General features: G+C 46.5%; 1 protein-coding gene across 2 annotated transcripts in view; it reads right to left on the bottom strand.

Moving 5' to 3' along the window:
- Positions 1–15,406, bottom strand: part of SLC25A27 (solute carrier family 25 member 27) — a 71,652-nt gene that overhangs the window by 14,128 nt on the left and 42,118 nt on the right. The window contains exons 6-9 of one of the 2 annotated variants that reach the window (XM_068280182.1): positions 11,114–11,198; positions 6,114–6,206; positions 4,566–4,668; positions 1,575–1,659 (exon numbers count right to left, since the gene is read on the bottom strand). In XM_068280182.1, the coding sequence (XP_068136283.1) occupies positions 1,588–1,659; positions 4,566–4,668; positions 6,114–6,206; positions 11,114–11,198 (353 nt within the window). In that variant the 3' untranslated portion in view covers positions 1,575–1,587. The remainder of the gene's footprint in view (positions 1–1,574; positions 1,660–4,565; positions 4,669–6,113; positions 6,207–11,113; positions 11,199–15,406) is intronic. The other variant, XM_068280183.1, reaches the window with a different exon arrangement.

Raw genomic sequence — 15,406 nt, 5'->3', positions numbered from 1 at the left:
CGCGGCCGCCAGAGGTAACGGAGCGGCGGCCGCGGAGGGGGCGGGGTGGGCAGACAAGAGGACAGTCCCGCGGCCCAACTGAAAACGTCCTGCGGACCACCAGTGGGCCGCGGACCACAGGTTGGGGATCCCTGCTTAGCCCATCTAACTACAATGCTTTCAAAAACACCTGTATGGAAAAAGTTGCCCCTGAGGGATAACCGCGCTGGATTCCCTGTACTGCGGAGGACGGGGAAGCCTCTTTAGGATCCAAAGGCTTCCCCCTGCCAGTGGTGTATCTGGAGGGGTTCAGGTATGTCTCGCGCCATGGGCGCCATGCCTCCTCCCTCGTGCTGTACCACCATACAGGAGGTTGCCTCTCACTAACTATAACCTGTACTCCGGGGGCTGGGGGGCTTTTTATACTGGGGGACACTTACCACCTATATGGGGGGACTGCCTCTAGCTACCTATACTAGGGTTCTACACCTCTGGGTGCTTAGACTGGGGGACTAACTCTAGTGACTTATACTGGGGTGGGGGGGACAATTTCAGTATTTGCCATAGGTGCTATATTACCCAGATACGCCCCTGCCCCCTCCCAAGGTAAATACCCCCTAGGAGCACTTTTTCACTACAGGTTCACTATCACTATTCTAGACTGTAACCTCTCAAGTTATCAATCTTATAGCTAATACCATGATCTCTAGATTGTTTGTTTATATCTGTGTTTTAGTGATACACATCTTACATTGTGATCAGCATTGCATTTTACTGTGAAGATCCAAATGTAAAAAGTGACCTGCGCTATCCTGGTACTGAGAAGGGTTACAGGTGCTGCTCCTTTAAATGGGTGACACCAGTGAACCTAAGTAACAGATAGAAGAAACAAAGGAGCACTCCTTGGTGCATTAACTTTTTTAATCTCAAATAACACGCAACATGGATACACTTACAGTGTACAGATGAAATGAGCGCTTGTCAGGCCTGCTGGTTCTCTCCCTGCTCCTGTGCCTGGCCGGGGCAGCGGGAGCGGTGGTGTCGGCGGGGGTGACACGTGGTGGGCGGAGCCTGGTGCGCTGGAGCCGTATGACGTCACAACGCGTTTCGACGTAACTACGCCTTCGTCAGGTCGACATCTGTACACTGTAAGTATCCATGTTGCGTGTTATTTGAGATTAAAAAGTTAATGCACCAAGGAGCGCTCCTTTGTTTCTTCTATACATTTTACTGTGAAAGCAGACCTGAAATCTTGAACAGGACAGAAAGAAAACACAAAGAAATACATCCTATATAGATTTAGAGAGTTTAGCCTGTCTAATTCCCCCTCATCTGTGACTAATCACAAGTTGTAATTTGATCTCTCAGTTGTGCCAGCCGGCAGCCTGCGCAGAGCAGCTAATTGGTAAACACAGGATGTTAACAATACGTCTGCTTCTGCAGGAAGTAGACACACTGCAGTTTAATTTCAGGATTTGTATCCGCTGTAACAAAGAAATGTTTTTATTTACAGGTTTTATTATGCGGTTGCTTATCTTTTAGAGCAGAGAGGAAGTTCTGAATTCAGGTCCGCTTTGAAGTTCTGCATTAAATACCTATTGAGAAGTCTTAAAATGAGCTCACGCCCACGATCCGTCGTATCTGCTCATAAGTCAGCCAGAACACCAGTGACCAGGGAGCCTGAAATGACAGCACATCACACAGCTGAGAAGGACAGGACAATACAGACAAGGGTATCAAGGTGAGGAAAGCTATGCTGAGAAATAATGATCTGCTTATATAAAGGACAGAGGGGTGTGGCATCACTGTATTCACTCAGTGCCCATATAAATCTTTATTAAAGAGACACTGAAGCGAGACTAAATCTCGCTTCAGCTCTCATATATAGCAGGGGCATGTGTGCCCCTGCTAAAACGCCGCTATCCCGCGGCTGAACGAGGGTCCCTGACCCCCCCAACCCACCCCCCGCAAACCTTGGTCATGTTCTTGGTCGCAGATTAGCCCTTCCTAGAGGCAGGGCTAACGGCTGCAGCCCTGCCTCACAGCGCGTCTATCAGACGCGCATCGCCGCCTCTCCCCCGCCCCTCTCAGTGAAGGAAGACTGAGAGGGGCGGGGGAGAGGCGGAGATACGCGCTGACAGACGCGCGTGGGGCAGGGCTGCGGCGGTTAGCCCTGCCCCAATGCGGAAGCGCTCCCCCGCATTACGGAGGGGATTTGGGGGGACAGGGACCCCCGTTAAGCCGCGGGATAGCGGCGTTTTAGCAGGGGCACACATGCCCCTGCTAGCTATGAGGTCTGAAGCGAGATCTATTCTCGCTTCAGACTCTCTTTAAATCTCATATTAAGGGCTGGTTCACATAGACGTTTTGCTGGCATGAAATGCAGCGTTTTAAAAGTAACTTTTTTAGGCTTTTCCCTACACCCTTATCCAAGAAAATGCAACACTTTCCTAAAAGCCTTCAAAAGACATTAAGGCCAGAAACCCACTAGGAGCGCTTTCTAAGCGCTTGTGATTTGAAAAAGCTCTTGCTAATGCAATGCTATGGGGGATTTTTATAAAATCCCATCACTTGAGTGGGATCACACCCATAGCATTGCATTAGCAAGAGTTTTTCAACTCAAAAAGCGCTCAGAAAAGCACTCCTAGTGGGTTTCTGGCCTAAAGGAGTTATCAGGTAATCCTAAAGAAAATAAGTGCTACTTACCCAGGGCTTCCTCCAGCCCCAAGCTCCCAGCATGTCCCTTGCTGCAGCTCTGCAGTCAGCCGTTCGCCGCCTCCGCCTCCCGGCAATGACGTAAGGGCGACCTCCAGGTCGGCTTGTACTGCGTCTGCACGAGCGGCGCTGTGAATCACCACCACGTGGGCCGGAGCGGACTGCGCAGTAGTTCTGTGCAGTCCGCTCCGGCCCACGTGGCGGTGATTGACAGCGCGGCTCGTGCAGGCGCAGTACAGGCCGACCTGGAGGTAGCCCTGACGTCACTGCCGGGAGGCGGAGGCGGCGAACGGCTGACTGCAGAGCTGCAGCAAGGGACATGCTGGGAGCTTGGGGCTGGAGGAAGCCCTGGGTAAGTAGCACTTATTTTCTTTAGGATTGCCTGATAACTCCTTTAAAGTGTACCAGAGCTCTTATAAGGGAAACATTTATACATACCTGGGACTTCCTTCTGCCTCATGCGCAGGGATCTCTCCCACACCGCTGTCCACAGTCTTCCCGCAGCTCCGGTACCGGGTCCCTGCACTTCTGTCAGTTGAAGCCAGTCTGACGTAAGTGAAGTGCGCTGTTTGCGTATCTCTCCAGCAGTCGCTAGAGCGATACGTAGAGGCGCACTTCTACTGCCAGGAGTCCCGGGACCCGGTACCGGAGCTGGAGAAGACTGAGGACAGCGGTGTGGAAGCGATCCGTACGCATGAGGCTGGAGGAAGTCCCAGGTATGTATAAATGTTTCCTTTAGAAGAGCTCTGGTTTCCTTTAAAAGCTTAGCTGTTAAACCACGGCTTTTGAGCGAGACGCTGAGCAGAAGCTCAGCAGTAGCCCATGTGAACCGGCCCTAAACGCTGGGACCCCCACAAGAGCACTTTTGTGAGTGTTTTTAGATCGCCGGCAATCACCGGCGATTTAAAAAACACTTTGCCAATGAAAGTGGATAATGGTGAACCTACCAGAGCGATTGCAATTAGAGCTAATTGCAATCACAGGACATACAGCATTTTGGGAGCCTTTGCTCTCTAATGTATTTATATAAGATTGCGTAAATCGCTTCTAAACTTGCTTACAAAGCACTACCACGAATCGCTAACGATTGCCATAACGCTTTGCAATTTGTAGAGGTTCCCAGTCCTAAAGGACAGCTGAAGTGAGAGGCATATGGGAGCTGCCATATTTAGCTACTTTTATGCCACGTTCACATCATGAAACGCGGATGGTCGTGCGTTCGGAACGCAACGCATACGAATGCACGCCATCTGCGTTTGTATGTGATGCGTGGCTGATCCTATTCACTGAAAGTGAATGGGTCAGCCGCGCGTTTCTGGAAAAAATGTGTGCAGCATGCGTTCCCAGACCGCACTGGTGAACATCAGACAGTGCAGTCTATGCACCTTCTGATGTGGTGCGTGTCGGCCTGCCGCAATCCGGACAGCAACTCGTGGCGGGGCCTTAAACAATGCAAATTGCCTGGCTGCACTGCTGATCTCTTTGGCTGCAGAAGTGTCTGAATCACACACCTGAAACAAGCATGCAGCTAATCCTGCCTAATCTGGCAGACTTCAGTCTGGACCGCCGCTATACCAGTAATTAATGTTACGGCCTATGGCGGCACCCAAATGTGGTGCAGTGTGGGCACTGAAATAACCCGTATCACTTATATAGACCTAAAATAAACTAGTAATGGAGTCCTGATTCATAACGCAATAGAAGAGTCAGCCAACATAGGCAGGCTAAGAGGTTCTTCCACACTGTTTGCTCGGGTGTCTATTGTATCCACACTGCTGGTTACACCCCACTAACAAAGCCCCTGTTGGGCTTGAATAGACTTTAGAGGAGCACTTGCTGGGGTTTATGGGTATTCACATATAACTAGTTACCATTCTCATCCAGGTGGGGATAAATCCTTTGTACAGGGAGCCAAGTCCTTCCCCGCGTACAGCTTGGATGAAACAATCTGTGGAAGACTTGTACAAGAGTCCCCTGGAAGACAAAATAACCAGGTCTGCAGCATTCAATCTTACTATAGCATTAAAGCAAACCTTAAGTGCAAATAAACTGATGAGATCAACCATTCTGTCAATAGTTCTGATCCTAATTAGGACTTTCCTGGTATCCGATAGTCAGGTTCAGCGAACCTGAACTCAGAACTTTCTTTCTGCTCTAAAAGATAAGGCAGCTGTCTGCCCGTGGCCCAGTGAGGGTGGGGGGGGGGGGGGGAACAGTGATGGAGGGGGAGTCGCAGGGCCCAACTCCTCCCTCCCTCTACTCGGATTTTTTCCCCAAAATGTTTCCTTTATGTGAGGGATTGGTGGTGTGGGGGGAAGGGAAGGGAGGCCTTCAGGTGGAGTGTTAAGTTAGCCATGGGGTTGGGGAGTGGTTAAGGTTAGCCATTGAGGGGGTGGTTAAAGCAACACTGAAGTGATTTTAAAAATGGAAATCAGATAGATACTTACCTAAGGAGAAGGGAAGGCTCTGGGGACTATAGAATCTTCCCATTCCTCTTCTGGTCCCCTCATTCCAGCGTTGTCCCCCCGTTAGCCGTCTTTGACTCTGTGCCACCGCGGGAGGCTTCAGAAGGCCACTCCGTACTGCCCCCCCCCCCCCCTCCGTGAGGACGCATGCGCAGTATGGAGCTACCCGTCCTCAGGAGCACTTGGGCTCCCAAAGACTTCCGAAGCCTACCATGGCAGGGTATTTAAACGGGGGAGACATCGTTACAACAAGGGGGCGGTGAGAGGAGCTGGAAGACTCTATAGGACCCAGAGCCTTCCATCTTCATAGAGCCATATCCGGTTGTTGGGTTTTTTTTGCTTCAGATTTGCTTTAAAGAGAAACCGTGACCAAGAATTGAACTTTATCCCAATCAGTAGCTGATACCCCCTTTTACATGAGAAATCTCTTCCTTTTCACAAACGGATTATCAGGGGGCTCTGTATGGCTGATATTGTGGTGAAACTCCTTCTACAGGAAAGTGTGAGCACCATGGTCCTGTCAGTTTTCCTGTCTGTGAACCTCGTTGCTTTGTGGGAAATAACAGTTTACAGCTGTTTCCAACTGCCAAAAAAGTAAGCAGCAGCTACTTCCAGTGACATCACCTGCCAGCAGTAAAAATGTCACCATGTGATAAATGTCAGAATGTAAATCAGGGAGAGGAAAGATTTTACAATGGGCAAACACTGACTAAATCATTTTTTCAAAGCTAAACGTAAGCACTTTTTCAAATGACATTTTCACTGTTTCTCTTTAAGGTTAGCCATGGCGGTAGGTGGAGAAGGTTAGCCATTTCTAGAGGGAGGTTTCAGTGTGAGAATAGGGTTATGTTTAGCTATTAATACCAAAAAAAGTGTAACGCCCTTTCTGCATAGATGACTTTTATGAATACTTTCAGGATGTATTGCAGGCAGAGGGTCAATGTGGCCACTTACCGTCCATGTTTGTCTCTGGGCTGATTCATGATCCGGGTCTTGATGACATCAGCCGGAGTTCCCAACGTTGCGGCCACCAGACCGGAGCATATGCTGCACAATGACAATGGCAGAGAAATCATCATCAGTGCCTTCCACCAGGCAGGCAGGTGGCAACCACTTGTCAAATAACGCAAGTCAATGTTTTAATGTTCTAAAGCCCCGTACACACAAGACTCTTCCGCTAAGACAAACATTTCACGCGCGCTCCTCTGAGAACGTAGCATGTGTACAGCTGCCCTCGACATTGTATAGCAACCTGTCTTGATGGATCACTAAACTTGTTCTAAATCTAAATCTTTTTTAAACATGTATACCATGGCAAGGGGTGTTCACTGCATACATGCAAAAATGGCGCCAGGAAATTTGGGCGCAGGGCAAAGCCCGATAACGGCTCACCCTGCAAAAGTCCCGGCGGCGTTAATTACTATTCCCCCTCCAGGCCACCGTGGACAGTGGGGCAAGACGTAACTTGGCTGCCAGCTACACAAGCTCTTTTTAAAGTAATTAGGGCTCTGTCTTTTGATAATGCCCAAATTACTGTCTGAGCACCGCTATAGCCCTAATTCATGCCACAGGGTGCGCCCAAATTTCCTTGCGCTGTTTTGTGCGGTTTCAGTGTTAACGCACCTTTCGTAAAAAATAAATAAAATATACATGAGGAAATGGACTAGTTGAAAACCTGTCAGATTTTTACTACCTACTGTAAGCGACAGCAACATAGGAAAAAAGTAATTTATAGTGCATTTTAAAACTTTTTGCCATAGTGGTCCTTTAAGTACAATCTTGCAGCGTCTAAGAAATGAAAAACCATTGGCTCAGTTATGACGATCTGACATACGCAGATGTACTGGACTTGTATATCAAGACGGTGATCGCTTATGTCAAAACGTTAACATTTTTGCTGGTCTTGCAAGCAAACTTACATGCAATCCAAGGTTTTACTGTACTTGATTTGCACAAAGTAAACTGATACAGCGACACTATTATTTTTTTCTTTACTGTTTTTCTATTGCCAGTTACATTTGCAAGAGATTTTTAATCTCGATTTAGCCATGTGTGTTATAGCAGCGATCACTGAGGAATTTCTGCTGATAAACCCTGAGGGCTGGAACCCACTAGAGCCATTTTTTGAGCGTTTAGGGAGCGTGATAAATCGCTAGCGATTTCCCTAAACGCTCTGCCAATGTAAATGGATGGTGCAAATTCCACAGAAGCGATTGCGATTAACAAACTCGCAAACGCAGGACCTGCAGCATTTAGTTAGCATTTGCGCTTTAAAGTATATAATTGCTGGCGTAATCGCTCATCAGAACCTGCAGGGAGCGATTTTGCTAGCGTTTTAAAGTTACTGCACACTGTAACAAAATTGAAATTGATCGAAAGGACCAATCAGACTTTAAAACGCTAATCGCTACACAACCGCTGGCAAATTGATACACTTTTTAAAATCGCTCCCTAAAATGCTCATGAAATTGCTTACAAACTGCTCATACAAAACGCTAGTGATTGCGATTAGCGATTGCGTTTTGTAGTGGGTTCCAGCCTTCCAGGCCTTAAAGTGGTATGAAATTCAGCATTTCCTCTCAGCTCTCCAAGATTATTTACAGCATAAAATCTACTACCACAAAAAAAAAAATTGTAGCAGAACAGCATTCAAACAGTTAAAAACAACACTGTTTTTCGATAGAAAGCTCCTTGCTTCAGGGGGCAACTTTTGGCCGCATTCAAATGAATGATAACATTATCTTTTATTTATATTCCATTGTCAGGCTCCTTTCCCGCTAGGTTTTGTGCCGTCCGTTTTGACGGACCGCACACAGGAAGCAACAAGCAAGGTAACATAAAAGTCGACTGACTTTCATGTTACCGTTCACATTAGTTAAAGTGTTCCAGAGTAATATGATGTAATGCCTCTGGGAACATTTCATTGCGCAATGGAAGCGATTTCCCATCAGGTGAACTAGAACTAGCGCCACTAAAAGGAGTTTAAGCGCAACTTCCAGCCGCCATGAGTAGTAACGCATGCACAAAATCAGGTTTGTGCACACGTTAGCTAGTGGGAAAGTGCCCTCAGATATATTTAGAGAACGTTAGCAAACTGCCGAAACTGAGCTGTACTGAGCTGAGGAGCAGAAAGAGCTGAGAAGTGATCAATAGATAGATGATTTTGAGATATGGAGATATATATATATATATATATATATATATATATATATATATATACATACATATACATATACAGCAGTTATGAAATAAAATGCAAAGGCAGCTTTCAGAGTAGATAAACCGTACTTTGGGAAATTGTAGACAGACAATATTACTTGTGCACAAAAGCAAATATTGTAACTGTATGGGTAATAAAAAGTAGGAAAACACAGTTTTACTGAATGTTTTGTCAGAGTTTAATCCCACCAAAGAGAATCTGTATTGTTAAAATCGCACAAAAGTAAACATACCAGTGCGTTAGGGGACATCTCCTATTCCCCTCTGACACAATTTCGCCGCTCCTCGCCGCATTAAAAGTGGTTAAAAACAGTTTTTAAAAGTTTGTTTATAAACAAACAAAATGGCCACCAAAACAGGAAGTAGGTTGATGTACAGTATGTCCACACATAGAAAATACATCCATACACAAGCAGGCTGTATACAGCCTTCCTTTTGAATCTCAAGAGATCATTTGTGTGTTTCTTTCCCCCTGTTCTCATGCACTGAAGTTTCAGGCTGCTTGTTTCTTCCTGCAAACAGCTTTGCCCTTGTCTGTAATTCTTCAGTATGTGAAAGCCCAGTCAGCTCAGGGGACGATTTATCCAGCTTGTAAAAGATAAGAGAGAAGAGAGAAGCTGCTCTAATCCTAAAGAACACACAGACAGTGTGCATAGAGGGGCCTGGAAGGGGGAGTTCATAGCAGAACCACAACACTGAAGAACTTGGCAGCCTTCCAGACACAGGCCGACAAGTCTGACAGGGGAAAGATCACTAAGGTATTATCCAACCCATCTGTGTGAAAAAAAAAAAAACCTTAATATTTTCTTTTTACCGCAAATGATAGACATTCATGTAGTCTCTGACTTAAAAATGACCCGCCGCTACAGAAAATGTGAAATTTGATTCTGTGGGAACAAATGAAAAACATTTTCTTTCAAAAAGACCTTGACATTTTTTTTTTCAAAAAAAATCTACTTTCAAAAAATTCAAAGGAATTTTTTTTTAAAACTCTGTAAAATGACCCTCTGGAAGAGTGCGTGGATTACGTGAAATCAATTAAATATCAAAATCATAAATACATATAAACGCAACTGCTTTTATGTCAAATTTTCTGTAAGCAGAATCAGCACGTTATGATCACCACTAGGACACAAGGAGGCACAAAAGGAGGGCAGAGGCGGTGCAGAGGCGGTACAGAGGGAGACATTGGAGGCAGAGGGGGACACTGAGGGAACAGGGGGACAGAGGTTAGATAGTGGGAGGGGCAGAGGTGGCACAGAGAGGTACACTGAGGGACAGAGGTTAGATAGTGGGAGGGGCAGAGGTGGCACAGAGAGGTACACTGAGGGACAGAGGTTAGATAGTGGGAGGGGCAGAGGTGGCACAGAGAGGTACACTGAGGGACAGAGGTTAGATAGTGGGAGGGGCAGAGGTGGCACAGAGGAGGCACAGAAGACAGATATGGCACAGAGGGGTACACTGGAGGCACAGAGGAGGTACAGGAGACAGAGGTGGCACAGAGGGGTACAATGGAGGCACAGCGGGGCACAGAGGAAATATAGGAGACAGAGGGGGCACAGTGTTTCATCTTAAAGTGAGTGTCCAAGCTGTTTTAAAAAAAGATCCACTTACCTGGGGCTTCCTCCAGCCCGTGGCAACCATCCTGTGCCCCCGCCGCAGCTCCGGAGGCTCCCGTTCTTCTCCTCTGGGCAGAAGAGGCCGACCCAGAAACCCCAACCTGGCGAGGTCGGCTGCGCCAGGGGAAAAGACCGGGAGCCTCCGGAGCTGCGGCGAGGGCACAGGACGGCTGCCACAGGCTGGAGGAAGCCCCAGGTAAGTGGATCTTTTTTTTTTTTAAAACAGCTTGGATGTTTCCTTTAAGAATGGATTCAAGTTGAACACAATGTAACCCCACTGCTAAAAAAAGAACCCTGATACTTACCGAAGGAGAGGGGAGGCTCTAGGTCCTAATGAGCCTTCCCTCTTCTCTCCTGGTGCCTGCGGGGCTGCGCTGTCCCTGGGAGCAGTGTTTGATTAAATTGGTCAAATACTGCTCCTTCCGCCAGCGAAGGTGACTTCGGAAAGTCTTCGGGAGCCCGAGTACTCCCGAAGACGGCCGCTCCACACTGTGCACATGCGAGCGCCCTCTATCGCGTCATCGCGCATGCGCAATATGGAGTCGCCTGTCTTCGGGGGAGGACTCTGCTCCCGAAGACTTCCGAAGTCCCCCGCGGCGGGGGCTTTGAACGGGGGAGCCAGCGCTGCACTGAGGGCACCGGGAGAGGAGAGGGAAGGCTCATTAGGACCTAGAACCTTCCCTCTCCTTAGGTAAGTATCTGGTTTCTTTTTTTAGCAGCGGGGCTACATTGGCTTTAAACGGAATTCGAGGTGTGAGACCTATGGAGGCTACCATGTTTATTTCCTTTTGAACAATACCAGTTGCCTGGCAGTCCTCCTAATCCTGTGGCTCTACTACTTTTAGCCATAGACCCTGAACAAGACTGCAGCAGATCAAGTATTATGACTCAGAGTCAGTTTTTACTGGATTAGCCATATGCTTGTTCCAGGGCTTTGACTCAAACACTACGTATGCCAGAAGATCAACAGGACTGCCAGGCAACTGGAACTGTTTACAAGGAAATAAATATGGCAGTTTCCATATGACTCTCACCTCAGGTTCCCTTTAGGAACGAACCTACAGTCCCCAACTTGTTCATTAACCAGGGACTACCTGTACTTACGGAGACACCTACCTGGAAATGCTGTGACACAAACTATTGTCCTTAAGGCTCGTGTTTCTTAGAAGAAAATGTTTCACAGTATCGTATGTGGTCAGATCTGCAAAACACAAGAAAGTTGATGTTACTGCAATGCTACGTACACACATGCGACAACGATCGTTCGTTATGAACGACGAACAAACTTAATTGAAGAAAGAACGACCTAAGTAAAGTTAGTTTTAAAAGGTGTGTAACGATCTGATCGTTAAAACGAACGTTACATCACATAAAGCAACTATTGCGCTTGTGCATAAAAATGAAAAGTTCCATGTAGAAATAGTGAAATGCGCATGTCAAGCCTAGTACGAACGACCGTTTCCAACGATGTGCTACTTTTGCAAACGATCGTCGTTGGGAAAAATCCGCCAAGCTAGATAGTTCGTTTTGAACGATCTAGCTCGTCCGTCGTTAGACTTAATAGTCGTTGGCTGCTTTTTTTCAAACGATCGTCGTTTGAAATGATCGGGGAACGATCGTTTCAAACGACTATAGTCGCATGTGTGTACGCACCTCAAGGCCCGCCCTACAATATCCCTTCCCAACCACCCTACATATTAGCAGTGTAATGCTGATCAGTACACACACCTGCTTTATAGACTGTAACTCAGAATGCCAATTCACTTAGTACCAGCCATTGTCCTCAAATCACTAAGCAGTTTAGACTAGTCTACTGATGGTTTTTAGTCTACTGATGGTTTGGTCAGTTGCAGCAAAGGGGAATTCACTATTACCAAATGTTTCAGACCTGTTTTTAGACCTGGTCTAAAACATTTGGTAATTAGGAGGGAAAAGCAGGGGAAATGATCAAAAGTTGCGATTCACAAACGAGAAGCTATGATTGATATCCTTCTCCTCCGATGAGCTCTCCTCTGCATACAATTAAACTCCTTCGTATTTAATTCAAAAGGTTCCATCCTCACATCTAAAATACCTCACAGAATTACTTTACCTACAGAAATCAGTTGGTCTAATGTGTCAGAAAAAGTGGGCGTGGTTACTGCTTGTTTGCCTTTGTGAATTGTGTAATTACTGAATGTTAGACCAGGTCTAAAAACAGGTCTAAAACATTACACCAACCAGCAGCAGACTAAAAACCATCTGTAGACTAGTCTAAACTGCTTAGTGAATTGAGGCCAATCAATACCTTTCCGTATTTAAACCTTTTGCCTTGGTTTTGTAAGGCCCCGTTCACATCTAAGCGTTTTGCCGGCGATATCAGCAAAACGCTCAAGTGCTAGCGCTTTTTAAAGCACTAGTACAATAATACCCTCACTTGGGCGATTTGCGAACGCAAATTTGTATCCTGCACCATTTTCAGGCGATCGCGTTTAGTGTTATAGAAGTGGTAAACGCGATCACGGAAAAAATTGGCAAGTGTGAATGGCGATTTTTTAATCGACAAATATCGCCAGAGCAAAATGCTAGCAAAAGCGCTAGCATTTTGCAAGCGTGAATGGGGCCTTAGTCACATTAGAGATAAGTGTGCAAAATTTTCAAGTTTGGTCTCGCAGGGAATCCGCTTAGCGAGATTCTCACGAGTAAGTAAAAAAACAAACGTAAATAGAGGTAAACATGTAAAGGTGGCCATACATCTAGCAACATGGCAGCCAATCGACCATCTGATTCGATAATTACATCTAATGGGATGAAAATCAGTGCCGCCATGAGCATGCCCAATCGATGATGCGACCAATTTCGGGTCGAGCATGTCGATCGGACACGCTGCAAGATTTCGGGCCATCGTGGTTGATCAGGGGCATGGTGGTAATGGCAAGCGATATCGGGATGAGTGATGAATGCAACGAAACACCGGCGGCATGTATGCAGCTAATGGTAGAGCGATGGATTAGGAAGACAGGACAGGTAATATATAAATGCACACATGCACATTCATACACTAAGGAGGCAGTAGCGAGGTGGCGCCTTGATGGGTAATCGGCCAGCGGTGTTTGGGCAGCCAACAGATCTCTCTCTAATCAGATTCGATCAGAGAGACTTGTCTCTAGGTCAAATCTGCCCATCATCGCTAGATGTGTTGATGATGATGAGTGAAAATGAGGAGTTTTATGGGGCCCATACATGGTACAATTGTTTTCATCCAATCTTACCATTTCTATATAATATAAGGGAACTGCCTAAATTATCCTTTCAGTATATTCACTTAAATTTACCCTTATACTACATAAAAATGGTAATTGATCAGGGGGGGCCTAGGTCTCCCCAACATTGCTCTAGTCTATATTATAAAGCCACCCAACTGCGTCAGACCACAGAATGTCCTGACTTCCTGGCCAGAACTAAGTGGACTTTAATTGAAGTGACAGATGTCCTCCCATTATCTTTAGCTTCACTCATCTGGTCAGATCCCACTCAGTCGTCTCCAATCCTCGTAGGTCTCTCTACCACTAGATTTATGATCCACCTTTGGGCCAACACAGCAATGGACGCAGGTCTACGTTCTCCTCATAGGCTGCAACCATTTCTAAGTAACCCCAAATTTAAACCAGGATTAAGCAGTGATTTTATGAAACGTTGGTACTCCAAAGGATATTTCTGTCTGCAAGACTGGTTACAACCTTCATCCTCATCATTTATAACCTATGAACATGTATGTAAACATTTTCCTCCTTCCTTACAACTCTTCCTAGAATTTAAGCAGATCTCTCATTTTTTTGAAATCCTAGGTCCCCACCCCTTTAAGTTTAAGCAGTTTAACAGCTTTTGAGGACCTTTGTATTAAAAAAAAAACCCAAAAGGGTCTGATAACCCGGGTTTACGCACTCCTATGTACTAAATCATATACTACCAGCCCTGCTCACGCCTACATGACCAAATGGGAATCCACCTTATCTCAACCTATCTCTCTCACAGATTGGGAATCTATTTGGCAAAACGCCAAGGACTCTTCTATGTGCTCACAAATTAAAGAAAACATATATAACATTTTATTCAGGTGGTACTTAACCCCAGCTTTACTATCTCGAATTTATCATGGATTCTCCAATTTATGCTGGCGAGGTTGCGGCCTCAAAGGTACTCTAGATCATATTTTTTGGTCATGTCCTGTTGCCCTTTCTGGTGGGAAATCCAAAACAGGTTTGGGAGGGGACTATACCCTGGACCCCACTATCATGCTTCTAGGCAAATCCCTTCCCCAGATCCACAAATTTGAAAGAATTCTTATTATCCGTATTCTTACTGCAGCTAGATTATCCACATCTTTAAACTGGAAAAAAATAGCCCCTCCGGATCTTTCTGAAGTTATAACTAAAATCGAATGGATCAAGTTAATGGAAAAACTTACAGCTACCCTTAGGGACACTGAATTGCGCTTTGACAAGATTTGGGGCTCATGGGATAATCAATTTCCCAACGACTGATCCTCCCTAGCCACCTCCAGATATAACGATCATCTGCAGGCAGAGCCAGGTCAAAGTCCTCCAGCACCCAAGGCTGAGACGCCAAAGTGCGCCCCTCCATCCCTCTCACCCCAGCCGTCACACACTGATTGCTATTGGACTAAGAGGCGCCCCAGGGCCCCCAACACCTTAATCTCTAGTTATCTGGCTTGCAGTCACTGCCATGTATCCCCTTTTCTTATTTCTCTCTGCTTCAAACACAGTAGGGGAATGATAGCTGAGTGAGTTGTGCGCCCCTACCTACACTGCGCCCTGAGGCTGGAGCCTCTATCGCCTCTGCCCAGCCCTGTCTGCAGGGCCCACCTTACTTTACTGCTCTGGCTAATATATATCTCATATAAGTTAGAGAATCAACCAGACTTATTTTGTTAATGTTCTTTTCACCTTAATGAAGTTTAGGTTAACCACCCTGGCGTTCTATTAAGATCGCCAGGGCGGCTGCGGGAGGGTTTTTTTTTAATTAAAAAAAAACTATTTCATGCAGCCAACTGAAAGTTGGCTGCATGAAAGCCCACTAGAGGGCGCTCCGGAGGCGTTCTTCCGATCGCCTCCGGCGCCCAGAATAAACAAGGAAGGCCGCAATGAGCGGCCTTCCTTGTTTTGCTTAGATCGTCGCCATAGCGACGAGCGGAGTGACGTCATGGAAGTCAGCCGACGTCCTGACGTCAGCCGCCTCCGATCCAGCCCTTAGCGCTGGCCGGAACAAATAGTGCGCAGGGCTCAGGCGGCTGGGGGGACCCTCTTTCGCCGCTGCTCGCGGCGGATCGCCGCAGAGCGGCGGCGATCGGGCAGCACACGCGGCTGGCAAAGTGCCGGCTGCGTATGCTGCTCTTTATTTGAACAAAAT

Source organism: Hyperolius riggenbachi, chromosome 4, assembly GCF_040937935.1.
Source record: "Hyperolius riggenbachi isolate aHypRig1 chromosome 4, aHypRig1.pri, whole genome shotgun sequence".
In the NCBI taxonomy this organism is placed as follows: Eukaryota; Metazoa; Chordata; class Amphibia; order Anura; family Hyperoliidae; genus Hyperolius; species Hyperolius riggenbachi.
Note: the sequence above shows the minus strand (reverse complement) of the source record. Positions and strands in the feature narration are given on the sequence as shown.